The sequence below is a fragment of the Gadus macrocephalus genome, chromosome 7, assembly GCF_031168955.1.
Source record: "Gadus macrocephalus chromosome 7, ASM3116895v1".
Lineage (NCBI taxonomy): Eukaryota > Metazoa > Chordata > Actinopteri > Gadiformes > Gadidae > Gadus > Gadus macrocephalus.
Window position 1 is genome coordinate 13,206,248 of NC_082388.1, and position 26,483 is coordinate 13,232,730.

At 45.6% G+C, this 26,483-nt stretch overlaps 3 protein-coding genes across 4 annotated transcripts in view; 1 reads left to right on the forward strand and 2 right to left on the reverse strand.

Annotated features, from left to right (window-relative positions):
• Positions 1-1,076: 1,076 nt before the first annotated feature.
• Positions 1,077-16,994, reverse strand: LOC132460817 (RING finger protein 145-like). The gene is made up of 12 exons (XM_060055721.1): positions 16,823-16,994; positions 14,481-14,725; positions 11,504-11,612; positions 9,604-9,695; positions 6,654-6,889; positions 5,956-6,131; positions 5,401-5,541; positions 4,892-5,074; positions 4,353-4,500; positions 4,064-4,186; positions 3,614-3,847; positions 1,077-3,435 (listed from the first exon to the last, which is right to left on the reverse strand). Exons 2-12 carry the CDS (start codon positions 14,662-14,664, stop codon positions 2,806-2,808), a joined length of 2,256 nt encoding a protein of 751 aa, XP_059911704.1. The 5' UTR covers positions 14,665-14,725; positions 16,823-16,994; the 3' UTR covers positions 1,077-2,805.
• A 707-nt stretch (positions 16,995-17,701) lies between these two features.
• On the forward strand, positions 17,702-24,390 carry ublcp1 (ubiquitin-like domain containing CTD phosphatase 1). Its single transcript, XM_060055830.1, has 11 exons — positions 17,702-17,864; positions 18,123-18,405; positions 18,569-18,660; positions 19,214-19,299; positions 19,803-19,918; positions 20,275-20,373; positions 20,660-20,697; positions 20,833-20,931; positions 21,170-21,286; positions 22,327-22,454; positions 22,925-24,390. The coding sequence occupies exons 2-11, from the start codon at positions 18,252-18,254 to the stop codon at positions 22,950-22,952; spliced, it is 957 nt and encodes a 318-aa protein (XP_059911813.1). The 5' UTR covers positions 17,702-17,864; positions 18,123-18,251; the 3' UTR covers positions 22,953-24,390.
• Positions 24,391-24,585: 195 nt separating this feature from the next.
• The window catches only part of LOC132460872 (interleukin-12 subunit beta-like), a 4,477-nt gene continuing 2,579 nt past the window's right edge, over positions 24,586-26,483 (reverse strand). The window contains exons 6-9 of one of the 2 annotated variants that reach the window (XM_060055823.1): positions 26,296-26,465; positions 25,665-25,825; positions 24,958-25,079; positions 24,586-24,791 (exon numbers count right to left, since the gene is read on the reverse strand). In XM_060055823.1, the coding sequence (XP_059911806.1) occupies positions 24,782-24,791; positions 24,958-25,079; positions 25,665-25,825; positions 26,296-26,465 (463 nt within the window). In that variant the 3' untranslated portion in view covers positions 24,586-24,781. Of the gene's footprint in view, positions 24,792-24,957; positions 25,080-25,104; positions 25,387-25,664; positions 25,826-26,295; positions 26,466-26,483 lie in introns of those variants that run through there. The other variant, XM_060055822.1, reaches the window with a different exon arrangement.

Below are 26,483 nucleotides of genomic sequence, written 5' to 3' on the forward strand. Positions count from 1 at the left end.
CCCTCTCCTCCACACTCCTCGGGTCAGAGCCGTCTATGCTGGGCAGTGGCTGTGTCAACGTACTGGAATTCCCCATGGCAGGGATATTCGTCAACTAGGGTCACTGGCTCCATTGCTGGCCCCGCCCCCTAGCATCACAAAGACCAATAACAAACACCAAGGGAGAAACCAACCGTCGAGAGACACATTCCCACAAGGGCCCGTCTGTCAGCATCTGCTTCCACTCAGGGCCTGTGTGAGGGTCCTGAGAGCGCATGGCTGACACCATGTGAATGTTTGCTTTTTCCTTGTGGTTCCTCTCTCTCTGCTAGATTCTGTACTCCTTGTTCCTCTCACGCCCCCCCTCTCTGTATCTCTCTCTCTCCATCCATGCCCACGTCTTGGTTTGAAATCATACTCCCTCTATTTTAGTCTTGCTGTTCTTGGCTGCATGTCAGACCTCAGGCAGACCCTAAGGTCTTTTTCCCAAGCGATCTGCTGAGGACCCCACACACACACACACACACACACACACACACACACACACACACACACACACACACACACACACACACACACACACACACACACACACACACACACACACACACACACACACACACACACACACACACACGGTAAATAGATGAAAGAAATTAAAGCATGGACATAATGAACTTCCAGTTGGTCATTAGCCTAAATATTCGGTTTGGGGAAGTTTGCAAACCCAAGCGAACACAGATTGTATTCAACTCTACATGAGACTTATGTTAAACTTTTGACCCATTGGTGCCGTCAACCACACAGAGGACCAGTTGAATGTTGACCTCAAACGTCCTCAGCTTCACTTCTGGTGGATTACAGCCAGTCAGAGAACACCCGGCAGCAGCTTACTGGCAGAGACGCACAGGGTGGGAGAAGGTTGGCCATGATAACAATCCAATTTGAACCAGGACTAAGCTGTGATGTACACACGTGTACCAAGGAAATATGTTTGGTTCAAACTAAAATTAGTGAAATGTGTGGATGTTTGTCCTCATCCTCTTGCTATTACGCAAACACCAAAAGTCCTGCTTATGTTAAGTTAGTAATGCATATTAATATGGAATAAATATTTATTTAAACCCAGAAATAAAAACTCAAAACAAGCAGTCATACATTCATCTCTGACATTTTATCAGCTTTAAGAACATTTTCTATCAGCTTAACTTACATTAGGACACCAGATTTGTTTAAATTGCGAAGCTGAATCCAATGTGCATCAAACCCGATTCTAAATCGTACCAGCATCGTACTCATCTTCAAATACTGCTCAAAGAACAAAGGATTCCTAGTTTGATACTCCAAAAACATAAAAAGGTGTCCTTCAAGAAATCCATTGGCTCATCTTTCTGAACCAAGATGTGCTAAAACAAACCATACTCCACATCTTCTAGAAAAATAAAATACACTTAGGTAAACAAGAGCGGTCCGGGTCTGAATATCCTACATCACACATGTATTCATTTTTCGACCCTGGAACCAATGCTCTACAATAATGCAACACAAATAATAACCTTGTTAAGGATACTTGATAATAGTAAATAATAGTAATACTGTTAGATGTTCAGTTTCTCCACTCGATCTGCGCCTGTGCTGATCCCACCCGGCCCCTAGAGGGCGCTGGGGCGTTCACGCCAGCTGGCTTCGTCATACGGAGCAGAGAAGAACGCCCGCTTCCCAATAACGAACTAGCACACAAAACACATGGTTCGTAGGCCAGCAAAGAAAAAAACAAAACATACGATCTTGTATACTAGTTTGCTCTTGGGAAATTCAGGGCTATAGGCTCACGTTTAACACTGTTCTCCTAATATAATATATATGTATCATGAGTAACAGTTCTATACATGAGCATGGAAACACGCCACTGAGGGTAACCTGCTGCGGGCCACCCAGCAGCCTTGAACCGTCGTCATAAAAGGACCTTAGTGCAAACGCAAAGCGGGAAACCCAAACGCTGGCGGAGGAAGATGTGCGCACATCCGCTGCTAAAGGGGTGACGGCGGAGAGGGCCGTTACAAATGCTGTGTGGCGTGCAAGCATCAAGCGTGCAACGAGCTTCTAACAACCTCTGCTCTGCCAAACGCAACTACAAAAATACTCTGCGCCCCTCCTGCTGTGAGTGAGTGCGTGTCATCGTTTCTTCACACTGCGAATTGTGCGGAAATGACAACATGAAAGGGTTGACCACGATGAAAGAGTATGAGTGAGTATAATTTGCTGGGACCAGCCTAACTTCTGAATCTAACACCAAAACAAGACATGAGGGAAACCAGAGAGGTCGTTCCCACGACAACCTGGGGATGCTGGAACACGAGACAAACCCTTACTGTCGCCATTAGCAACATGATGACTGAACCAATCAACAGTCTGTGCTCATTATTAACCATAATGTTGGAGCAATACTGCAGTACCAACCATGGACAGAGCTGATGGCTGGTCCAAACCGACCAGGCCAGAGGCCCTCGTGTTCTGGACTGCTGCTCACTTTGGTTTTCTTACTGAGGAATAGATGTGGAATACTTTCTCATGGTGCTCCCGAGTCTGAAAAACCCGCTCGCACGGGCCTTCTGAAAGTGATTGGTGTCGTTGGAACCACACGTGACGTGGTCGGGCGTGGAAGTGAGCATCCAGAAAGACCAAAGCCCAGAGCCTTCCAGAAGGGATGAGGGTAGACAACGAAGAGGCCCACGTTTGGCAGGGCGCCCGTGTGTCCCTGTGTGAGGCCTCTTCAAAAAACAGACTCAAGGCGACGTGTGAAGACATGGTGACGCACGCCACGTTCTAGCTGGCCCAATCCTGGCTGACGGGCCGAGGGGGAGCGCCGCGCTGCCGCAGGGCGGGCTGTGGGTCGGCAGCGGCCTGCCCCGACCACGCTGCACTGGGTGAGGGACGCTGAGGGGAGGAGGGGACGGGAGGCACAGGCTGGGGGGAGGGGGGAGATGGAGCAGAGCCTGAAGGCTCCAGGGCGTCATGGCTTCTGGAGGAGGAAGAGCAGGAAGACGAGGAGCAGAGGGCTGTGATGTCAGTCTGGCTCTCTGAGGGGGCAGAGGGGGGAGGGGCCGGCGTGGGTAGTGAGGAGGAAGAGGAGGAAGCGGAGGATGAGGAGGGACAATCCGGGCAGGCCGACTGCCCCGAAAAGCCTTCTCCAGGCGACAAGGCGCCTCCTTCCTCCTCTAACACCGGGGCCGCCGTCCCGTCACCCCCCCTCCCATTGGCTGGAGAGCCTTGGGGCCCCACCTCAGGGAGTCTGGGATTGGCAGCCGGGTTACCCTGGGCGGCGCTCGGGGCGGTGACCTGGCTCTTGAGCTGGCCGTGGCAGAGGGGGCAGGTCTCCTGGACGTAGAGCCACTTCTTCAGACAGCCGGCGTGGAAGAAGTGGCTGCAGGGCGTGATCACCGCCTGGCTCATGTCCTGCAGAGGGAACACACCTGGTTACACACAGCATGGACCCAGCGCCACACTAAAACCGGGAGTCGTCGATACCAAAAGACCCAGTCTGTACCACCCAGGGAGTAGGAGCCACCGGTCTGTTCTGAAGAAACCCACGCATCCATTCAAACCATGCCGTCATTCAGGACAGAGAGCGCACCTGGTAGCAGATGGCGCAGATGTCGTGGTACTGCTGCAGCTGGAGGCTGCTGGCCGTGGGCAGGCTCTTGATCTTGTTGACGGCGTCGCGGCGCAGCAGGAAGCTCTGCCAGCCCAGCTGGGCCCGCAGCCACACGTTGTAGTAGGAGTGCACCAGGATGATGGTGCTGCCCATCACGCTCCACTCGCCAAACACCGTCTCTGACACGCCGTAGCACACCACGCACACCGCCACCTGGTGGAGGGGAGGGGGACCACATGGTGAACACAGACCACGCTCACAGTCCTCACAAAGCCCAGACTCCCAGTAACTGGGGCCCTCGAGGTGCTTCGTGGGTCGCTGCTGATGTCCACACAGTGCCGGATCACCAGAGCCCTAATGGCTGACACACCCCGACCAAAAGAGTCACTCCTCTGGAAGGCCAACGGGAGGGCGCTGCGGAGCTCTCACCAGAAACTCCAGCAGGCGGTAGGTGCCGTTGACCACGTAGATGACTTCGTCCATGTTCTCCACCGGAGCCTTGCGGAACTCCTCCACCATGAAGAGGATGTAGATCAGCAGGGTGCCCAGGACCTGTGGAACAAGTGCAGCGCATCACCTTCTGAGTAGAGGAGCTCCGATCGGCAGTGGTTCCACCGCCACCTAGACCGACCGCCACCAGATTCCTCCGCAGCCTGGGGTCGCAAGCATGTCCCCCGTCAACACGCCTGGCTATACGTGGCGGGCGGGCGTGCGTTACCTGCAGCGACGTGAGGACCGAGGAGGAGATGATGATGAGGAGCCAGAAGTCCATGTGGAAGAACTGACAGATCATGTAGGCCATGTAGGAAGGGAAGACCAGCAGGAAGAGGCACAGGGACACGGCCCGGAAGTGCTTCCACAGGCTCCTGCAGCGGAGAGGAAGGAGCATCTAGTAGACAGCATGCGATTGGCCCGACTCAAAGGGGCTGAAATGCTATCCCCATACAGGTTTGTTTGTGAATGGTTTTGAAGATCGGATGTGAATGTGATTGATTTGACGGCAGATTAGTTCTGCATGCCATTGCTTTAACATGGAACATAAGTATAACATAAGTAAACCCTGTTTCATTCTGCTTTTCATATGGTTAGTCACTTGGTTACACCCAAAGACAAAGTTGGACTTTAAGACACACATGCACGCCAGCCAACACCAGCATCTCCTGTTGTGTTGCTTAATCTAAGACAATTTGGAGACATGTGTCCAGAAGTCCTCCATAATACTCAAGGGCTCATAAGATTTTTAAAAAAGGCATTTACTTGTCCCTGGAGGCACCCAGAGCCAAGACGATGGGGTCTGCTATCTCCAGCATAGACTGCAGGATGGAGGCCACCACGATGAAGAGAATGATGGAGAGGAGGAAGGCTCGATGGATCACCTGTAGCTCAATCAGGCCCGTCTGGACCGCCAGAATCAGCAGGGTGATACCTTCAGTCATACCCCTGGAAACATGCACACGCACCATTACACAACCCTAATCCACTCAGTACAAAGAAGCCGTACTCGGGAGTACATCATGGAATACTATTCTTCTGCCATTTCTTCTTCAACGCAGGACTTGAGAGCAAGCTTCCTTATTGCCTCCTAACTCACTCTTCTCATAACCTCACTGACTCTGTATAAACCTATTTTAGTGAGGTATGAGTATCATGTATGAGTATCATGTTTCGTCTACGGTAAAAGTAGAGATTAAAAAGAGCAAAGGGTGCACTCTACTTTTACCGTGCAGACGGATAACCGTTAAGCCCGGTGGCTGTGGGGCGGTCACCTGTGCATGGTGTTGTCGTTGAGGAAGGCCCGGTAGCCCTGCAGGTAGAACTTGCAGAGCGTGAGGACCCCCAGGGCCACGAAGGACACGGTGAACACCAGGCCCAGCAGGGAGTAGGGAGTGCTGCAACACTCGGCAATGCTGCACGGGGAGGGAGCCGCCACACAGACACACATCAGGATCACTCACCCTTCATGACAGGGCCGTACCCCAACCCCATCCGCTAACAAAGGGAGCACGGATAATGGGATGGACATTTATTATATCCAAAGTGAGTTTTTTTTTTAAAAGCCACAATTTACTTATTTTACGACTGTTGTTTCTTCGAATGGGTTAGTTTAATTGAGGATGGCCACAAATAAAGACGTTCTGTTTGCAACATAGGACTTTGATTTCACTAACTGGTGGTGGGTTTTATTTACTACACTTTAGAAGTGATGGCTGTTCTGTATTGGCCCCACCGAGCCAGCAGAGGGGGCTAGAGAGACCAGACCCTCCACACGGTGATCAAGCAGCGCCTCGTACTGCCACACTATAAATCTCTAGCGCCACTACCTGGTGAGGAAGAGGAAGAGCAGCCTTTCCCTGGAGGAAGGCTGGTCTCGGGTGCTGAAATAGGAGTAGATCTGCAGGGCAAACAGCAGCAACCAGAAGCACATGAAGAGCACGGGAAGAACCAGCTGGTTCCACAGAGACATGCCCAGGGCCAGGAGGCCATACACCTCCACCACCTAGAGAGAGACACACAGATATAAGAGGGAGAGACATGCCCAATGCCATACACCTCCACCACCTAGACACATACCTCTATCCATATCTATAGATAAAGAAAGACAGAGATACACCCCACAGAGAGAGACACACAGATATCCAGATAGATATGACGTACACACACACACACACACACACACACACGATAGTTAGATAAATAACATCCCTTATTGTCACCAAAGACAAATACGAGGGCATGGCACAAAAAACATAACACTTTTATTTCAATAGGGCAACAGATGACAAACAAAATGAGTTTGATATTTGGTTTCTAAACAGCTGCCAAAAAGCACATTGTAAACATTCATTACTCTCTCGCCCTGTGAACGAACTGAAGTTTGGCTTTGTCTTTGGATCAGCCAGTGCATCGGTAGCTTCCTACACCTGGCCCATCCCTGCTGCTCAATGGACCGAGGCGGCAAAGCCAAGTTTTTGTGCAAATCTCTGATCTGAACTGGATTACTGAACACCAGGGCCGTTACCTGAGCCAGTTCTCTGTAGGCAGTCTTGGCCAGTTTATATGGAACCAGCAGGTTGGAGGCCAGGAAGTAGATGACCTCAAGGCCCGTGAAGATCATGGAGAACTTGTTGATGAAGACTATGGTTTCCATGGGGACCAGACAAAGCCTGGCCACTAGGGGGAGCAGGTGAGCAGAGAACAGCCAGATCCTCTTGGTCTGCATCACACAGGAACACAGGGTGCAGACCACCAGCTGACCTGAGGGGAAACACATCGCACACACACCACTGAGTTCTTCGTACACACAAATCCAGACCTACACAAGCTGCGTTTTCCACCGCAGGAACCCTCCAGAGGAACTAGAAACTCAAAGCCAAAAGTCCCTGCTTGAGGGGAAGCACTTTCTAAAGTGCAGGAGCTTTAGGGTTGGGGCTTGACTGACCATTTCTGATTAGTGTCTGATTAAAATGTTTTGCAACATTTTAATCAGACACTTGGTTTTGTTCTCTTCGACATGCAGTAAACCTCAGTGCTCTTACTGGATCCAGTGGTAAACGACATTCATAGACCTATAATAATCTGAGACATGTATTGATTATTAATCTCGATAGCACTGGATTCCCTGGAGGGATTAAAAAGTTTAACTTTTCTGTATTTTTAATAATTGAATCCTCGAAACGGAAACATAGGAAACAACTACATAGAAATGTAAAGACTAGAACTGTTCCAAATTGTTGAGGAAGGAAAGCCTTTAGGGCATATGAAAGTGGTGCTGTACTGGGCTCATTGCCAGGCTTACTGCAGCAGAGCAGCGTGCACGGTTATCAGACCCAGTTTATAAGTCAACATGCCAGAAACAAAACAAGGACAAGAAGATCCTCCTGCAAACAAAGCATGGATCCTTTGAGATAACTTCAAGTGAGAGCTACAGCAGCTGTGGATTTCAGCCCTCTCTCTGCCAAAGTTCAGTCAAAGAGTTAGAAATGAACATGGTGATACAGTAAACACAAAATGTTTACTAAATATACCTTGCATTATGCGTTGCATTATATGCATTTTATTGCATTGTGAATGAATTAGACCTCAAACGCTTCCCTTGTGTTTCAAATGGCTCCAGAGCAGTCCCCAGCGCTCTCCTATTTTGCCACTTAATACTTTTTACACGGCAGCACTTTGTGAAGTGAGCTGGTTCACGCATAGAGGGTCTGGAGCCACTGGTGAGCAGATGAGAGTGATTTGATTAAGGAGGAGCTAGGTCATGGTAGCTGAATACCCAACAAGTGATGGGGGGCAACCAACCAGCCTGATCTTCTGACCTTTTATTCAGGGTTGGGGAGTACCAAATGGGTATTTGTCGATTCAAATTAGGGATCGACCGATTATCGGCACCGATATTCGGCATTTTGACGCATATCGGCATCAGCCTTTTTTTTTATCCGACGGCCGATAAGAGATCAATTTAAAACAGGGTTATTTTGGCTCTGATGCAGCCGTGCCTCTCTGTCTGCTGTCACTATGCTGTCTCCGGCACTGTCCCACCCACAGCACCATCTGATTGGTTACACGCTCTGGTTACACGCAGAGCCACGACGGGTAACAGCCAATCAGCAGTGAAAGCTGTGCATGCACAGTGCTCACACACACGGCGGAGAGGAGAAAAGGTTTTGTATGGTTTGGTTTCGAGGTAAGTTAAGGCCGCAGACTCTCGCGAAATTGTAATAAACATCCCAGTCCTCTACAACTCACAACTACTAGTAACATTACTGTGAGCCCATAAACGTTATCGAAACATAAGCGGCAGCTCTGCTCGCTCGCAGTCTGTTAATCACCCGAAACAAGTCTGTGATAGCAGAAGCAGAATTCTTTGTGTGAGGGAGAGAGTAAAAACCTAATAAACTCAATTCAGTCCGGTTTTGCAGGGAAGCACATTCTACTTCTACAACTGCGTAATGCCCTATCCAACTGCGTAACCACGGAGCCCCTCGAGCACCAGGCTTTAAGGTGAGGGTTAATTAGCTTTTAGCGTAACGTTGGCCCAGCGGTCCGCTTTCTCCTTCTCTGGCTCTAGACGCTCAGCAGACTGTAGCGAAACTCTACAACTCACGACTACTAACGTTACTGTGAGGCCCAATACGTTAGCAGCAGCTGTCTGTTCCTATGATAAACACTGATTATTAAAGTGAAGATGCTGTAGGCTATTTAGTGTTTTTAAACGGTTTAATCACTTGAAACAAGGTTGCTGATAATATTGATAGGGAAATAGTCAGTGATAAAAGTAAGAAGAGTGCGTGTGTGAGAGAGAGAGCAAAATTCAGTTAGTTTTATTACAGGGAAGCACGATGAGGGGATGGCTAGAGAATAGTGTGTTTGTGTCTGTGTGTGCGTGTCTGTGTCTGTGTGTGTGAGGTACATGACAAACTGACAGCAAAGCACCGTCTGTCTGGCAATAATGGCTGTTTAACTAGGTAACTATTTATTTATTTAAATTGTCATTTAACTTCATAAGAACAACCTGCAGTATTTGTTTGAACTTAAAAGAAAGCGATTAACATTTCGGTTCAGTTCAGGAAAATTTTAGGGAGCCATTTATTTGTTTAAATTGTGTTGTTTTAAATCTGATAAGCTGTTGTATTTATTAAACATATGCTTAAAGACATTTAAATTAAGTTAAGTGTTGGAGTTTGTATTATACAAATATTTTCCCCTTTTCTGTAAATTAATATCGGCTCCAAAAAAACGGTTATCGGCCCCCTTGACTACTAATAATCGGTATCAGCCCTGAAAAAAACATATCGGTCTATCTCAGATTCAAATGTCAACGGTGATGACCTGTGGTCGAAGCCATGTGATGTCATTGGTAGTCACCATATGTGCTTACTGTGTGGATCCGACGCTGAGCGATTGCAAGACACGCCGGTATGACCAGCTGAGGTTTAATGTAATTCAAGGTTCATATAGAGTATTGTTCCTACCTATGAGGGCGGTGGTGAATCGGTTCATGGAGAGGGGCTCCAGGTAGAGAGGTCCCTCAAACCCAGACTCCAGCTCCCCACGCACATAATCCCTGTAGAGAGAGGTCACAACATAATGCTCGTATCCAACATAGTACCGGTAGGAAGGTCAGAATAAGAGGTATTCCTCCTACATCGCTGTATACATGCTTCGTCATCAATCATCATAGCGCCATTTTAGTTTTAGGCACAATCGTGTTTTCATTTTGTATTTTTCAGAATATTGCAGTCGAGAGAGCGAGAGCGAGAGAAATATAAAAAGCGACGAGACCTACATCATACATTTAATTGAGTTGTGATCCGTAATAGTCACGGTAACGTATTGCAGGAGAGACCTCATGTTTACATGACGGGGCTTATGAACCCTAAGAGCTACTGTGGTGTTTCCCACACACAGAATGTATTCAGATGGGTTATTGTTATTTAAAAATATATACATCTGTCCGGGAGAACAACGCCATCTACGATCGATAGTTTCCCATACATTAAAAAATATGTATTGGGGTCAAATGGTATTTAATTGTTGAGTTCTGTGCAGGCCATTTAATTGCTCTTGCTCCCTCTAACAAACACATTGACAATATACTAGCCTGTGTGTAGCACCACCTCTCCCTGCTCCCTCTGAATCATGAATCAAACAAGACGGCTGGTGGATCTCATCAAAATAATCAATACAGAGTTCACCAATCAGTATTATGGACGCCAGCAATACCAACAAACTCTAATCCATACACGACGCTCTAAATCTCTCACTTGTTTGGTTAGTCTGCGGTACACCTATGTTAGGCCAGTTGAACCAAATATGGATTTATGGATTGTATTTTTATCCCCATTAGCTGATGCAGAAGACATCAGCTACTCTTCCTGGGGTCCACACATAACAAAACAAGAAATCAACATACAAAGACAACAGATTAAAAAAAGAAATATATTAAATAAAAGTAAAAAAAAAAATTGAAATATGATCTGGAAGGTAGTTCCATTCAACCATAGCTCTACAGTACTGTGCGTTGTTTTGAGTTTGTTTTGATTGTTGGGATTGTGTAGTTACCACTGGTGGCATGTCTGGTGGGGTATGTGTGCACATTGGAGCTAAGTGTGAGCTGCCTACACAAACAGTCAGGGTTATTTAATGTATTCATGTTTTTTATGAAAGAAAGAAGTGATGATTTCAACCTCACTTCAACTTTCAGCAGCAAATACAGTCCATGTGAGATACACAGGCAATGCAGTTCATTACCTGGTTGTCACTTTGTTAGAGCTAGTGGGATACACTTCTACACTGAGATTTTAATCCATTAGGAACTTTAGGAAGCGTGAGACCTCTCCCGTTTAATTGCATTTAATTTAGGCTATTGTTTAGGGCAGGGCATTTCCTTGAGCAACAGCCTAATGACTGCCCTATAGAGAGAAGAGCTGCCCGTCTCCTGGGCAGGTGAACCCCGCTACACACAGGACTCATACCAGGATCTAGTGTAAATTCCCCGCGTCACATCGCCGTAATCCAGACCATGGATATCTGTTTAATGTCCAATATCTTCCAATTTAAAAGAAAACCTAAAAGCTTGTACGGTAATTTAATACATCTACTCGTCTTGGAAAAAGATGTCTGCTTGAGTTACGTCAGATCGATTACCCCGCTAGAGGAAGAAAACCTCTCCCCTGGATGCTATGCGACATCATGATATCATCAAACCAAGTCTCTTGTTATTGTTTAGATTGAGGAACGATATGTTCTACCTCTAAAAAGGTGGACCTGACGTGTCTCCACCTCTGCAGGAACCAATAAATCTCCTGAGTCAATCTTTGTTGCTTTTTAACAATGCTACAGTAATGAGTCACTCTGTTCTGCGTAGTGTACCTGGAGACCTGGTGGCCAGCGTAGAGTAGCAGAGCAGTGACGACGTACAGGTAAAGTTTGACCAGGTGTTGTCGAGGCAGGGTCAGCAGCACCAAGCTAAGGATGTATCCTGTTGGGAGACGCAGAAATTAAGGAGTTCATTACGATTAGCTTGTGTGCAAATACGCCTCTGATGCCCTGCAGCACACCAATCCAAGTTTGACTCGCTGTTACCTAGCTGAACTACGGAATTTAAATGTGTATTTTCTCCACCAACTTCAAGTTAACAAAAAGGCACACGCACACACAAAGGCGACCAGATCAGTTTGTTGTATATCTTCTTTTCCATCCAGATCAAACTAGGATTAGACACTGAGCAGGGTAGTGTTTTAAAACAGCTCAATGTGCTCACTGTCTCCCAGACTGAGTTGACTCCTGAACCACTGCTTCATTGGCTCTCTGCGTCTCTTGCCGCCATCAAGCTTGTCTTAACATGTGAGCAACATGTGGGTTTTATTCCTGGCTGGAGCAGAGGACACCGTGACCCTAGCCAGGCCAGTGACAGGAGGTCAGACTTGAGAACAATGAAGGGATGCAGATTACAAGGTGACCGTCAGAGAACTTCAACACCAGATAGGAGCCTGTCCCCTTGAGATAACAGCCGTTTCAACAAATCATAACGCCAACCTACCGTTGAACACATGAATATAAATGAGCGAAACGGATAGTATCTGAATAAGAGGCAGAAAAAGGAGACATCATCATACCAGTCAAGGCGTGTTCACTAGGTTGAGTGCAGTTTTATCAAGCACGGCAAGTTTAGAAACACACAATCAGCGACACAATCAGCTAGGGCTCCGACACTGAAACCCGCCTTCATCAAACTGCCGGGCGCACGGCCCCTCCTCTCCCTGAAATGGCTGCTGTGCATCGCCCACAGAAGAACAATGGAGTGGGGTGACCATGGTGTGCCAACACGTCTCAGTTGATGAGACATGGGACTGGGCGAATGCTGGGGTGCCAGCCAGCAACATGTCCTCCCCTCGGCCTCCAGGCCACCACATCTAGTGCCTCGCCGGCCGGTCCAGTGAGATCTCCGCAGCCACGGCGGCCGATAGAGACCCTTCTCTTTGGCTGAGATTAAGAGGTTCAACAACATGTTTACATTGCTTGATCCCTCAATAGACTATTCTACATTTTATCATGACAATTATACACGCCTTAAACAACCAATCAAAATACAAACACATTGATTACGATAAGAAAACCGTTGCTTATGCCAACTACAGACTGCTGGTGGTCTATTAGCTACAGACAGCTTGCAGTGTAAAGCTAAAGACCGCTGGTGATCTAGAACTGTTGTAATAATAAATGTAAAATCGAAATACAAATTAAACAAACCAGGCATCGATTTTGCCTTACATTGTATCGTACCAAATCTTGATTTTGGAACTTGATTTCCAAAATATTTAGGCATCACATACTTCTGCTGTATACTTTCAGTCTCTGAAACGTCCCCTCACCACAACATCCTGTTGAACTTGGAGGTGTATCATAATGCAGAAGTAAGAGTCGGTTTAAATGCTTCAAATTAATGGTTGCCTCATGAGAGCGGGTGCCTTAACAGCAACCATTTGACCTATAAGACAACAGAGCATCCATTGTCCAACCCTGGGCTACAGAAGAGGACTTCTGTTCAGTGTTTACCTAGACACACACCAAGCCCTATAGTGAAGTAAGCATGACGCCGTATGCTTGCATTATGTAAGAGTTTGCTAGTGAATGTGCATATGGGCCACGGAATTTGAGCTGGTTGATGGTCGATCGACATGCACTTGTTTGAACAACTTTTCATTGGTCGGAAAATCGCTGGTTTTCCTTGCATATGGAGGAAGTTCTTAATACATTTTCTACAGCGGTTGGGGACTATTTCACACCAATGCATTTTATTTTTCAGTGATAGGCTATTTTCTGAACAATTAATTATCAATACATCTCGCTCGCTAATGCTCAGTTTTAATAATCGGATGGTTTAATAGACTATAAGACAGGGGGTAAAACCCCAGATTTTCACTGCTTAAACTTACTTAAGGAAGACTGCCGTCTTAACCAACTCAAGATTTACCCAAACTCATTCACACCATCCATGTGGAAGAGGTCATTGTTGTGGCAGAATTTCGTTAAAAAGGAAGATAAAAAGTATGTTGATATATCATCTGAAAACGTGAGACAAACATTCTAGGTTTTTCATGTTGTCTGCAATTCTCCATCCAACTTAATGTCATCTCTCGATGGTGCAGTTGAAGACCCCGTTAGGGTGAACGGTACACCAATTCCCTCCGTTAAGAGTCTCCCAATTGAACATAGGCTTCTACAAGTCCTAGTACACACACACACACACACACACACACACACACACACACACACACACACACACACACACACACACACACACACACACACACACACACACACACACACGGTTTTCTGTTGAAATACAACAGGCAGAGACAAGTAGGAAAGACCAAAGCATTGTGCCGACATGGTTCAGTAGTGATCGGTATGTTATGGCAACACGTCAAACATCAAATCACTCAAAACGGCCCGATACAAACATATCCCAGCTAGGTCATGTGGAAAATGTAATAGAGACTGATGTGTACATACTGCCTAGTGCCAAGCTTTAACCTCACTTTTCTTTATTCACCAATGCAGTTTGTATTGTTATCAAATTATACCACATCATAACAGCAATTACCGTATCGAACGGTGAATTCAAAACCGAGGTACGTACCAAACCGTGCCCGTTGTGTACCGTTACACCAAAAGCTCCTATGCATTTATGCAGCTGCACGTCTACACCACACTGTGTGCATACAAATTTGGGTTTAGGCTCATCAGGTGATCACTGACCTCTATACAAGTGCATGGTTGGCTATTTCTTCTGCAGGGGCACCTATTTGTGTGTGCGTGTGAGTGCGAGTGCGTGTCCACTCACCCACATAGTGCAGGTAGAGGGCCAGATACTTGTACTGGAACAGCGGGTTGTTGGAGAGGCTGGAGCGCTGGATCTTCTGGAAGAAGGAGCTCACGTCCCAGCGGTACAGCACGTCCAGCAGCATGATGCTGGGCACCCGCAGGCCCACGTTGAGCACCGCCTCCATGCGCTCCTTCACCGCCATGGCCTCCGCTTCGCTGCTCAGCAGAAGCGACCACGTAGACTAGGACTTCACTGTGGGCTCCCTGGCCAGGGGGAAGAAGTAATGGAAGCCAGAGCAAGGATAGATGACGGATGACAGAATGGAGATGACGGGGGAGAGGAGGGAAGAGTTGAGCCAGATGGAAACATTGAGAGAGAGAAGGGAAATAGATAAATAGAGGAAAAAGAGTCCAGAACAGGGGTGAGGGAAGAGAGAAAACACTATTTAGGCGAAGGAGAAAGTGAGGTTGACATTTAGCAATTAAATAAGTTCAGGATAAACAGACGCAAGTCATTATCAGCTTCAGCAAACTAGATGATGGTTCCAAGTTAACTCCCAAGACTCCCAACTCAACAGACTGGCCTGTCAAATTATATAACATCAATCTGGGGTCCGTATGCCATAACCATGTGATCTGCTTTTGTGGGTGACAGCAGTCGAGTCAACATAGGGAGGAGGCTACATCAGCCAAAGCCCTATACTGATTATTTGATGCTCAAAACCACTATGTTGATCACCTGCTGCAGAGACATCACACTGGTCTTAGTTTAAGTTCTCCCTGTCTCATGTGGTGTGCAATCACATCTTAAAACACACAGAAATGCCAAAAATGTGTTTCCCAGAAAAATAACCACCCTTGTAGGATCTGGGATTGTTCGGATACCACAACCATATGTTCTCAAACCACCGCAATCCTGCAGCACTGAATAAAATTAATATCGCAGACGTGGTATTGACGAGTTAAACTGGTAACTGCACTAACGTCTGCTTAAGTCTTATTATCAAGGAGGTTAAATAGGGTCTTTCTCTTAAAAGCAAGTAACTTGTTGTTCATTTTCCATCGTCTTGATCAACATAGCCACATTCATCAATGAGTGATATTCCTTAGATTGCATTGTGACCCATTTTGCCTAATAGGATTTGGAAAATAAGCCAACAATGTTGAAAAAGAATTGAGAAAAAGCAATATTTAATCAGGTCAACATCATGCATCAAACTAAGTGAGCCATTATGTCACAGTCTATGGCAGGACCGTATAACAACAGTGGAACAATCATCACACAATCATCACTACCGTTAACAAAAATGCAATAATTCCATGGACTTCGAAACAATGAATGTAAGCAAACAGAATATACACGCTAAATACTGAATATGTCTTACTGTATTTAAAGGTTTGAAACAAGTAATGTCACGGACTGTTTGACTGTGAGAAACATGACAGTGGGTTTGGCTATGGGGTTTCGTTTCCGTTGAGAATTAACGCGTTCGACATGTACACCGTTTTGGTTCCTAACCACTTGGTGGCTACTGACGTCAGACCATCCCGTCCTCCTACCGCAGCCCAGGACGGGCTTCGCTTACTTACATAATATGAACTCACTACGGAGGCAGAGAAACCACTTTGCGGAAATCCCACCTTATATAACGCTACAATCCACCACTTGAGCTTCAGTAATTATTATCTATGTGCTAAATGAGATCACTGCTTCATTCTAGTAACGTTGCGAAAGCATCCATCAGAAGTATTTAGATGAGTGGATGCAGCCCCTGCCTAACTGGTGGTGGTGCTGCTGCATCTCCTGTAGACATGAACTGTAGTAACCCCGCTGTCTCGACCAGAGACACCCGCTCCTGGTCTGCGGGACTCTAACGGGCTCTGCCGTCTCCAGCAAAAGTTGCATTAGCTTGTAAATGTCTGCGCAAACAGGTTGATGGCGGTTTTCCAAAGTCTTGTTTAATGTAACAGGTGTGTTAAAGTGACATGCTAGGGTTTTCCACCGGAGTTGATAAGCTGCAGCGGCCAGGCAGCAGTAATTGTGCCAGCAGCAGTTTTAGTTATTTAGCTAGCTTAGGTAGAAGCTACCAAACAGTTAAGGCAGTGACGTTATAACAACCCGCCTGTTCACAACATGTTTGTTTGCCAATTATTTGAGAACAGTGTCCTGTCAAGTTAATAAACCACGACTATTTTACAATCCAACAAGCACAAAATTAGTTACAGTATAAAATACGGACGGATGTTCTATAGCTTTTCACCCTAGCTAAGGGCTAGCAGTAGCTTACAAGTTACTAAGCTTACGAAGCACCAGAAAGCAGACTTATCCCGTTCGAAACAGACGTGGAAATATCGACCTACGTGTGGGACGCGACGTTGAAGACGAGTAGCACGGTTTCCAGATGCTTTTCAGGTCGAATATCGACCATTTTAACCCGGCGCCACCCGAGTTAACGGTCTCGAAGCGGATCTCTTGAGAGGATGCGGCCCAGCGCTAACCCCCCGCCCCCCAGCAGCCATCACCCGGAGAGGACGCTCTGAGCAAGTGCGCATGAGCACTGAATACTTTATTGTGTTATTTGTATGTTTACTTAAGATTCAAAGATTTAATGTTGTTGTTTTTTATTTGTCATATACTTATACAGGATATGTAGTGAAATGTTTGAGTGACATACTTTCTTTTCTAATTAAACTGAAATATATGCATATTCGTGCACATTTTGGCGAAATTTTTTTTATGTATATTCAAAATGATTGAGAAAAAACGCCTTCAAAAGTATAGTTCTTAAACGGAACCAGATTTTAATAATAATATTTTGATGAGCATGGGTTTATGGGGACGATATTTCAAATGTTAATTTAACATATTTTTAAATGCAGGATATAGATTTTCCCTATAAAAATATTCCTGTAAAATATTCATTACTTGTGCAGATTTTGAATGAATCGTATCTTATTTTAATGCAGTTATCAGTATGAATATAATACATTGAGCACAATTACGATCTATTTGTTATCCTGGAAGGGTATTTGTGAGTGATAAGTATATGTTGGTTGCATGTTTTCTGTGTTTCTGAAGGCCCCAAACATTGCCAAATAAAAATGTCCTAAACCTGCTGTTGAAATATTAAGTGTTAACAACACTGGCGCTACTATTTTAATGTATTAGTGGGAGATCTGATGCATTTTTTTATACAATAAATGCGTTAACCTAAATACAAGTAACCATGGTAACGGCCTAATATCTCGCGTCACTTCCGGCCAATATCACAACGACCGGAAGTGCAGAGTGTTCATTGAATGAAAGTGAGGAGCAAACTTCATTCGACTTCATCAATTGTCGTTGCTGAAGAGCATATTTTTATATTTTAAGGAACCTTGATCGTCAGATATATTTAACGAGGTGAGTCAACACAGACTTGAATGCATCGTTTGCTGAAGTTTATTTCAAGGCGGCCAGCACAACTGATTACCTAGCAAGTGTTAGCTATTTCATGCTAAAAATACCAATAATAGATTTATTTTTGTCTTAGTAAAGGAGTTTGGCCTAATATTCGTTCATATGTAAGCATCTTAGTTTGTTTCTGTTTTCCAAAATTTTTACCTAATACGGCTAACCTTTTGAAACATGATCAACGCTACTTCGTTTGTCTCTTTACAGGGCTGTGTGTGCATGCACTTGCCATCTGCAACCGGTGAAGCGTATGCGCTGGTCAGCGCATCTTTGTGAGCACACACACACAGCAGCAGTCCACGGGGTGTATGTAGGCACGAGGAGACGCTTGCAGTCATGTCTGTATCGGTGATCATAAAGTGGGGCGGTCAGGAGTACTCCATACGTTCTCTGTCTGAGGAGGACACCATAATGGACCTTAAACAGTCGATTAAGTCCTTGACTGGCGTGCTGCCAGAGAGACAGAAGCTCCTGGGTCTCAAGGTGAAAGGTAAACTTTGCCCCCTCAACCCTGACTCCAACCATTATCTCTTTAGGAACTTTGCTGATACACATTTTGCGGTCTAAATAATTATTCCAAACTTTTAGCTACCTGTCCGTCACTTGATCTCAACTATTTTAAATGGACTATACATTGACCCTCTCTCCTACAGGTAAACCAGCAGAGGACGTGGTGAAGCTGGGTTCTCTGAAGCTCAAGCCCAACACCAAGATCATGATGATGGGCACCAGAGAGGAGGGTCTGGTACGTGGAAAGAAGGATTGATAAAAGATTAATACGAGAGTAAAGGTGCTGTTGATAAGATTAAGAGCTATATTTTGACTGTGATTTGTTAAGAGTGATATTGCCTATTGATGAGGGTATGGCCTCATCAATAATGATAACTTTTGATGAGGGAAATGCTCTGTGAGAACATGTCTGCTCCTGGCTCTGCATGAGACCACTTAGCTGTTAGACTTCTACCAAGTCATTCCTGAACAGTCTTACCTGATTCATTCTGGAAGTCCATCATGATGAGTGCATGCACTAACCTCACGCACGCATACACTTACCTTTTTAAAGGCTCCAACACACGTGGGTCAATTCAATGTTTTTTGTTGGTTATTTATTTTTTAATATTAGTTAGTTCATCTCTATGCTGCACTCTCTCTTTACTATTTGGATTAGATCTCAACCAGTGTTTTTATTTATTATTAACCAGCTACGTAGGTAAACAAACAACAGCAACCTGCGGGGTAGTTGATAAAATTCTAAACACTTAATGTGTAACCAGATGTGGTTTGTTTTGTTTCTGAAGGAAGAGGTGTTAGCCCCACCTCCAGAGAACGATGATGTGGTCAACGACTTTGACATTGAGGAGGAAGTCATCGAAGTGGAGAACAGGTGTGTGTGTGTGTGTGTGTGTGTGTGTGTGTGTGTGTGTGTGTGTGTGTGTGTGTGTGTGTGTGTGTGTGTGTGTGTGTGTGTGTGTGTGTGTGTGTGTGTGTGTGTGTGTGTGTGTGAGGTTCTATCGAATTAAGGACATTTCCAACATGATCAAATAAAATTCTTTATCCAATACAATTGCAACTTTCACCCTACTATTCGGTGTGCTTCGGTTGGTTAAGGCACTCCATCAAATTTGCAGAAATGGAGCAAGCCATGTCCTTTTTCTCAGAGCACCTGCAATCATTCTCTGCAAGCATACCTGACCAGCAAGTTAATGTAAGAGACAACATATCTCATGGGAAATGCAGTCTTTATTCTGGGAAGCTGTTTCTTTAATCCCCCCTGAAGGGACATTGATACAATCAGTAAAGACTAGCATCAGAGCCCTGAATTACCAAAGAGGATTTACTCAGAGCAACTCATGTTTGTCTAGTTAAGAGTCAGCTTTGTGTGTCTAGAGAGGAGAACCTAGCTAAAATCGCCCGGAGAGTGAAGGACTACAAGGTGGAGGAGCTGAACCCTCCTAGAGAAGGCAAGAGACTCCTTGTGTTGGACGTGGACTACACACTGTTCGGTGAGTGACCTATTGAACCCTTCTCACCCAGGAGCAGCAGCATGCTTTTGCCATGCTAGTGGGGAGCCCTTGTATTGCTGTGATTAGCAGGAGGGTTCTGGGTTCAAACCAGCATATGCATCAACATAGCCCCAGCTAAGCTGCACACAGCTTCCCTTTGCAGGCCATCATGTCTTTATCCCTGTTTGACCCCTGCAGCGTGTTAATGAAATGTGCTGGGTGGAGGAAGTGTGCAAGAAAATGTAAATTATGTACACTACTTTCATCTATTCATGCTCTGCAGAAGGAGGGCAACCTTTCACTTCCCGCCACCTGGCTGACCGTTGTATTCTGTGTGTGCGTGGGTGTGGTTGCAGATCATAAGTCCTGCGCTGAGACGGGTCAAGAGCTGATGAGACCTTACCTCCACGAGTTCCTGACGTCTGCCTACGAGGACTACGACATCGTGATCTGGTGTATGGTTCTTCTTTATCTTGCCTCTCTTCTCACATCCCTTACTCAGGCTCCCCTTAACTCAGACCAGTGCGCTAGAAGGAGTGTACTGGACGGCACATAGCTTTTAGTTTTGATGATGTTATTAGTTAAATTTACTCTGAAAGGATTGACGAATTTAAAACCCAAAATCACTTTAACCCCCAATTTTGCACTTGAGACATGTCATTAGTTAGCCAATACCCTGGGCAGTTGATAACGATGTCATGATTTTATTTCCATTCATAAATGTGGTCACACATCCTGCAGCTGCTACAAGTATGAAGTGGATTGATGCCAAAATGAAGGTAAGGACTTTGCTTGTATTTAATGAAATGCATTTGTTCACTACTGTGTTATTCAACTTCAGTAGTTAATGTGCCTCGCCAGCAGGGAGCAGCAGTGTGCATCCATTGGTGTGTTTTTTTGTGTGTTTTGTTAAGGAGCTTGGAGTCATTGACAACCCAAACTACAAGATCACCTTCATGCTGGACAGTGCAGCCATGATCACTGTGCACACACCCAAGAGAGGCGTAGTGGAGGTACACATGCAGACATGCACACACACTTATTTCTCTCTTTTTACACAAGATGATTTTAGGCAAATAAACAGTTGATGCATAAAAATAAAAAAGCTTCTATCTACCTTATAGTCCTATAGATGGCTTATCGTCTAGTCCCATCAAAGTCTCTCTTCATTCGTATATATCTGCACAGTTCCTTTACCAGCACAGCACACACACACCTAAAAGAAAGAACTGATCTGTGTGGTTTTGGCAGGTGAAGCCGCTGGGCGTGGTTTGGGGCAAGTACGAGGAGCTGTACAGCAGGAAGAACACCATCATGTTCGACGACATCGGACGCAACTTCCTCATGAACCCGCAGAACGGCCTGAAGGTAATCCAGCCCCTCCATCTGCCCCCTGTCCTGGGTGGGGAGAACCGGGGGTCAACCGGGGGTCGACCAGAGTCACACCACTGTGAACCTTACGAAGTGTGGCCGACCACGCTGTCACAGCACCACTCTGCCTGTGGGAGATTGAATACAATCCAGAGCATAGTCTACAGAATCTAAATAGAATAAGAGAAAACTCGTACTCTTAGCTTTTGGCCCTTTAAGACGCGTGCAGGCCTTTCACACGTGAACTCTGGATCGTCTCCGGAAAATCGACTCCGGATATGATCCGGAGTCGCCCATTCCCACATGCAACACACAGCCGGGGATGGGCTGAACAGACGTGTTCACACATCCTGGAGGTACTCCGGATACTCTAGGTGAGGGGTGGCTCCTGGGTTGAGTGTGTAGGAGGAGGAGGATATGACGCCGAACCTATGCAGCGGTAGTCAGCTTTGTGTACAACACATGTAGATCGCAGGCGAGGTTTCCAACTCTGTGATGCTGACTCTTTTAGCGGGGATATCAACACTGAATTTAGACGTATCCGCGATTTCAACAGAAGAGTGAGGCTGAAAGATGTTGGGAATCAAAATATAGGCGGGAAGAGAAAAGTACAAAGCAGCAGTCAGATGTTAGAAACGCCTTCCACACACAAGCAACACGCCCATTTGATGGTTGAGAACTCTCCGGACTTTACACAAGTGGCCTGGCGGGGGTAAACTCTGGAGGGGAGGTTGGGACATTTGCGTTCAAACACCTAAAGCCCCCCCCCCCTCTGGATATAATCCAGAGGATGTCCGCCTTGGTGCATGTGAGAAAAGGTGTTGTAGTGTTGTAGTGTTGTAGTTGAGCTCAAGATAAACTTTGCACATTGTCATGGTAGTGTGAATTGTAAAGCTAGATCCATTGTGTGTGTGTGTGTGTGTGTGTGTGTGTGTGTGTGTGTGTGTGTGTGTGTGTGTGTGTGTGTGTGTGTGTGTGTGTGTGTGTGTGTGTGTGTGTGTGTGTGTGTGTGTGTGTGTGTGTGTGTGTGTGTGTAGATACGACCCTTCATGAAGGCCCATCTCAACAGAGAGAAGGACAGAGAGCTGTATAAACTAGCTCAGTACCTGAAGGAGATCGCCAAGCTGGAGGACTTCACCGGACTGAACCACAAACACTGGGAAAGGTAAGCCTTCATGTTGACCTAACATCATTGATTGACGGTGCATGCATTCAGATGAGCTGTTTCCAATAAAAACCTTTGTGCATAATGTACAATGTATATACAAAGCAATGCCAAATAGCTTATATAGTATGACCATCGATATGCAGCAAAGCACAATTTTAAAGGTGACACATACAGAACTGTAGAAATTGGCTTCTGACGGTGTTAATTATGACTGCAGGGAGCTCCAGCACCAGCCTGATCCATTTCCAACGCAGTCGTACATTTCAGATCATCTGAATCGATCATAAAGGGCGGAGTGGACCCAGCTAAATGTAGTTGAATGGGATTTGGATAATTCCTCCCACAGTTCGGCTCCCCTCCCCCTGGCTCGCATGACGCTGCGATATTCACCTTTTGTTTGATAGAAATAGAGATTTATTTCATGAAAGATTTTGAAGGACTGACCAAAATTATATTTATGCTCACAGGTACTTGTCCAAGAGGCAGAACCACTGATGACCAGGGAGCGGACACACACACACACACACACACACACACGCACACGCACACATAGCACACTCACAGACGTATAGCACACTCACAGACATGTCACCTCACAGGACTGAGATGGGCCTCCTATATTCCTGCTGTTTGTCTCTCTCTGTGTGTTCTTAAGCATAATTCATGAGTAATTCCCATCAACGCTTATTACAAAGAGACTCATGTGGGGAGGAGCCTGTAGCCACAAGGGTAGCAGTGGGTCTCGAAGCACAGCAGGTGTGTGTAAGATAAGACAACAGGTACGTGAGTGACGACAACACTAACTGCTCTGTAAACTTATGCAAGCAGCTACACGGTCCTTTATGGGAAAGTAAAGGCTGATAGTTCAGCTTAACAGCTGGACGTCTACACTGGCGTTGTTGTTTCACCAGTAGAAAACAAATCCTATGATTTTATAGGGGTTAGAATAAGCTAGTTATTAACCAATATTTATGTATGCCAACTGCAAACGTATCATCATGAAGCATATCAAAAAGAGGGATTGTCGAGTTTCATATAAAGGTGGGCATATAATGTACCGAAATGTACCTATGCATCCTTTTTTTTTTTTTTTACTTTTCCAAAATCAGTTTTTGTGTTGCAGATTGGCCGTTCTTTCAGTCCTATGGTTTACATTAGTCCGTGATGGGTTTGTGTGTTCAAGTATCAAAGCGAACTGCACCGCTTGACCTACAAACGCAAAGCAACCAACATTTGTGTGTGTGTGTGTTGGGGGGGGGGGGGGGGGGGGGGCGGGGTGGTTTAAAGGACAAGGCTGGAGTTGCCATAATGCTTTCCTCCTGCTTTAAAACCACGGTCTGTCTTGCAATTTGCAAAAAGACTTGTATTTTGGACTTCTTTGTATTGTCAAGAGGAACATGTGTAAAAAGACATCATCACCATCACAGAGACGCAGTGCTGCTTTTGGCAGCAGGATGCATCGTTTCCCTGAAATCGTTTTCGTTCTCTGCCTCGGTCACCTTTACCTGGGTGTTTAGGGGAAGAGATCTTGGCCAACCAGAGCACTGAGGTCACCCAACACACACGAGCTAGCTGCCTGAGCAGGCACAAAGCAGTGTTTCTTTTGAACATTTCAATTTCAATATGTCCTTTTTAAATATCGGACTCATCCGTTAATCAGCTTGTGTTTGTACATATATGTATGTATATGTATGTATAAACGCATTTGCATCACTAACAGGTCCCAATAATGGGTGTGCAGGGGCAGCCCAGTATACGTTTAACAATGTGTGAGATGAGTGTTACATCCTGTGTTACTAAGATAGTTGAACCTCTTGGATTCACACCAATGTAAGAGCTGCTTTTTATTTTCAGTATTTTTTCTGCCTCTTTGTGTATCTCTGATCCTTGTTTTGGCTGTAAATACAAAAATAAAATTTTGTACTAAAACAAATGAAGTGTGTGCGCGTGCTTGGTCTATACGTGATACAATTGTCATTGGTTTATTTTTTTGGATTTGATTAATTTAGATTTTTGATTTCTCCTTGCTTTCAGTGTCAAACTGAGTTATAATGTGCATGAGTCACGTTTGTTCTCTTATCGTTATTTTGTGCCGCATTCAAGTAAAGAAAGTTTGAATCTTAACAAATTATCCATACTTCAGTTTTAATAACACATTTTAAAGCTTTTATAACACAGTGAAAACGGCTATCATAAATACTTAACACATTTACAGGAAGTACAATTTATGTCAATGGTTTAAGTTAATTTCTTTGAATACTTTATCTGCACCAATTTTGTCGTGGTTCCTTCAAATGCGTTCAGTTGTATCCTTGGTGATTGCGTCACACAGCCCTTCAAGCCAAAGAAGAAACGTTAGTTAGGACTCTTCATCCTGCGGTAACTGAAACGTGACTACACAGTAACTACTTCCCTGTCATAGTTGTAACTATAGTGAGTTGTAAGGAGTGAGCTCAACTAAACAGTCGGGTTCCAGTTGTGTTCAGTGAAAAATACTCACAGCTCAGAATACTCTCCCCATGGGGCGCCTGTGTACTTGTCCTGCGCCCGAACGCAGAACACATACTTCTTAGGTTTTTTCTTGTAAATGGGAAAGCTTTTATCGTCCGTGATTTTGGTTTTCTGGGGGGAGAGAGATAGAGAGAGATGAGATGGATGACCACATCTTATTATTTCCCCGTAAGTTATATCATAGCGATGACGGAAAGGACGAGATTGCGGGTGCAAGCGGTCGAAAGGGGGGCAGGGCGGCTGGTGGCAGGACTAGGTGATTATATCTCAACACTGGCCTGGGAACGCCTCGGGATGCCCCGTGAGAGTTGGTCAATGTGGGCCGGGATAGGGACGTCTGTGCTACAGCAGCCGCCCCCGTGACCCAACCCCGGATAAGAGGTTTGGACGATGAGGATGAGGAAGTTAAGCCACCGTTCTGAAAATGACTAAGTAAGTCTTTTTGTGTGTGGTGACAACTTGTGTGAAAGGGCCGGCTGACCTCTGCCTGGTGTTATGTGAATTGTTTCCTGACCATGATATAAATCATCATAGAAATCATATCGATGCTTGGGTCATGTGGGACACGATGTCGCTTTATTAGAGCAAACTGGTGAAGAGGAGTGTTCTCCCCGGGCCCTGGTCCATACGGAGCAGGCCCCTGGGTGGAGGGCCCCCTGTGTGGAGGGCCTCTGGGACCCGGTGCAGCTTGCCTACCTCTTTCAAAGCGGGCCAAGCCGGGCAGCTGGCGCCCCGCTGGACCCGCTTCACCTCGAACTGCAATTGGTAGTAGGAGCAGGGCTTCTCCCAGAACTCAGGCTCCTCCCAGCGGAACCTCTCCCCCTCCACCCGGAGGTTGGTGACACGCCCGGGAATCACTGGGGGAGAGGGGGGAGAGGTTCATTTAAAGGTTGGTCCTGGTGAGAGCAGGTGGGTGAAATGTTCTGGACCACACATGCAAATCAATTCAAAGAAAATATAAAGAGATTAACCTATCATTACTTCCCCGCTGGAAGGAATATATATATATATATATATATATATATATATATATATATATATATATATATAAAACCATATACGGTATATATTTATATATATATATGTTTTTGATGGTTTATATTTCTTTCTTTGTATCCCTTCCTCTTTATTGTTGAAGGTGCAAAGAAAGAACTGAACAGACAGTCCCAAGGATATATGAGTCAAATTGAGAAAGTCAGAAAGTACAGAAATCAAACTACTCAGTCAGACGTATTATAATGAAGTCCCAAACCCCCCCATGCCACGTCTGAAATGAAAAGGCTGTGGCCCTGGAGAAACCCTCCCCTACATCCGGACGAGGGCCTACCGATGTCTCTCAGGAAGAACACCCTAGAGTACTTCTCCAGCCGGGCGTCTCTGTAGATGTAGACGCTGAAGTCGATGAAATGGCTTTCCTCTTGTTTCACGCAGCCTCTCTCATCGCACCGGACTCCTGAACCGTCCGCTTCCACCTCGCAGGCGATCGCAGTCGAGTTACTGGATTGGAGATTCAAT

Excerpts from the sequence above, each read along its gene's own strand:
- LOC132460817 (XM_060055721.1), bottom strand. The coding sequence starts at position 14,664 with ATGGCGGTGAAGGAGCGCATGGAGGCGGTGCTCAACGTGGGCCTGCGG. Across the intron at positions 11,613-14,480 it reads CCTCTACCTGCACTATGTGG|GATACATCCTTAGCTTGGTG; the intron begins GTGAGTGGACAC and ends GTCTCCCAACAG. Across the intron at positions 4,501-4,891 it reads CTGGGTGCCTCCAGGGACAA|GAGCCTGTGGAAGCACTTCC; the intron begins GTAAATGCCTTT and ends TCTCCGCTGCAG.
- ublcp1 (XM_060055830.1), top strand. The coding sequence starts at position 18,252 with ATGTCTGTATCGGTGATCATAAAGTGGGGCGGTCAGGAGTACTCCATA. Across the intron at positions 18,406-18,568 it reads CCTGGGTCTCAAGGTGAAAG|GTAAACCAGCAGAGGACGTG; the intron begins GTAAACTTTGCC and ends TCTCTCCTACAG. Across the intron at positions 20,932-21,169 it reads CCAAGAGAGGCGTAGTGGAG|GTGAAGCCGCTGGGCGTGGT; the intron begins GTACACATGCAG and ends TGGTTTTGGCAG.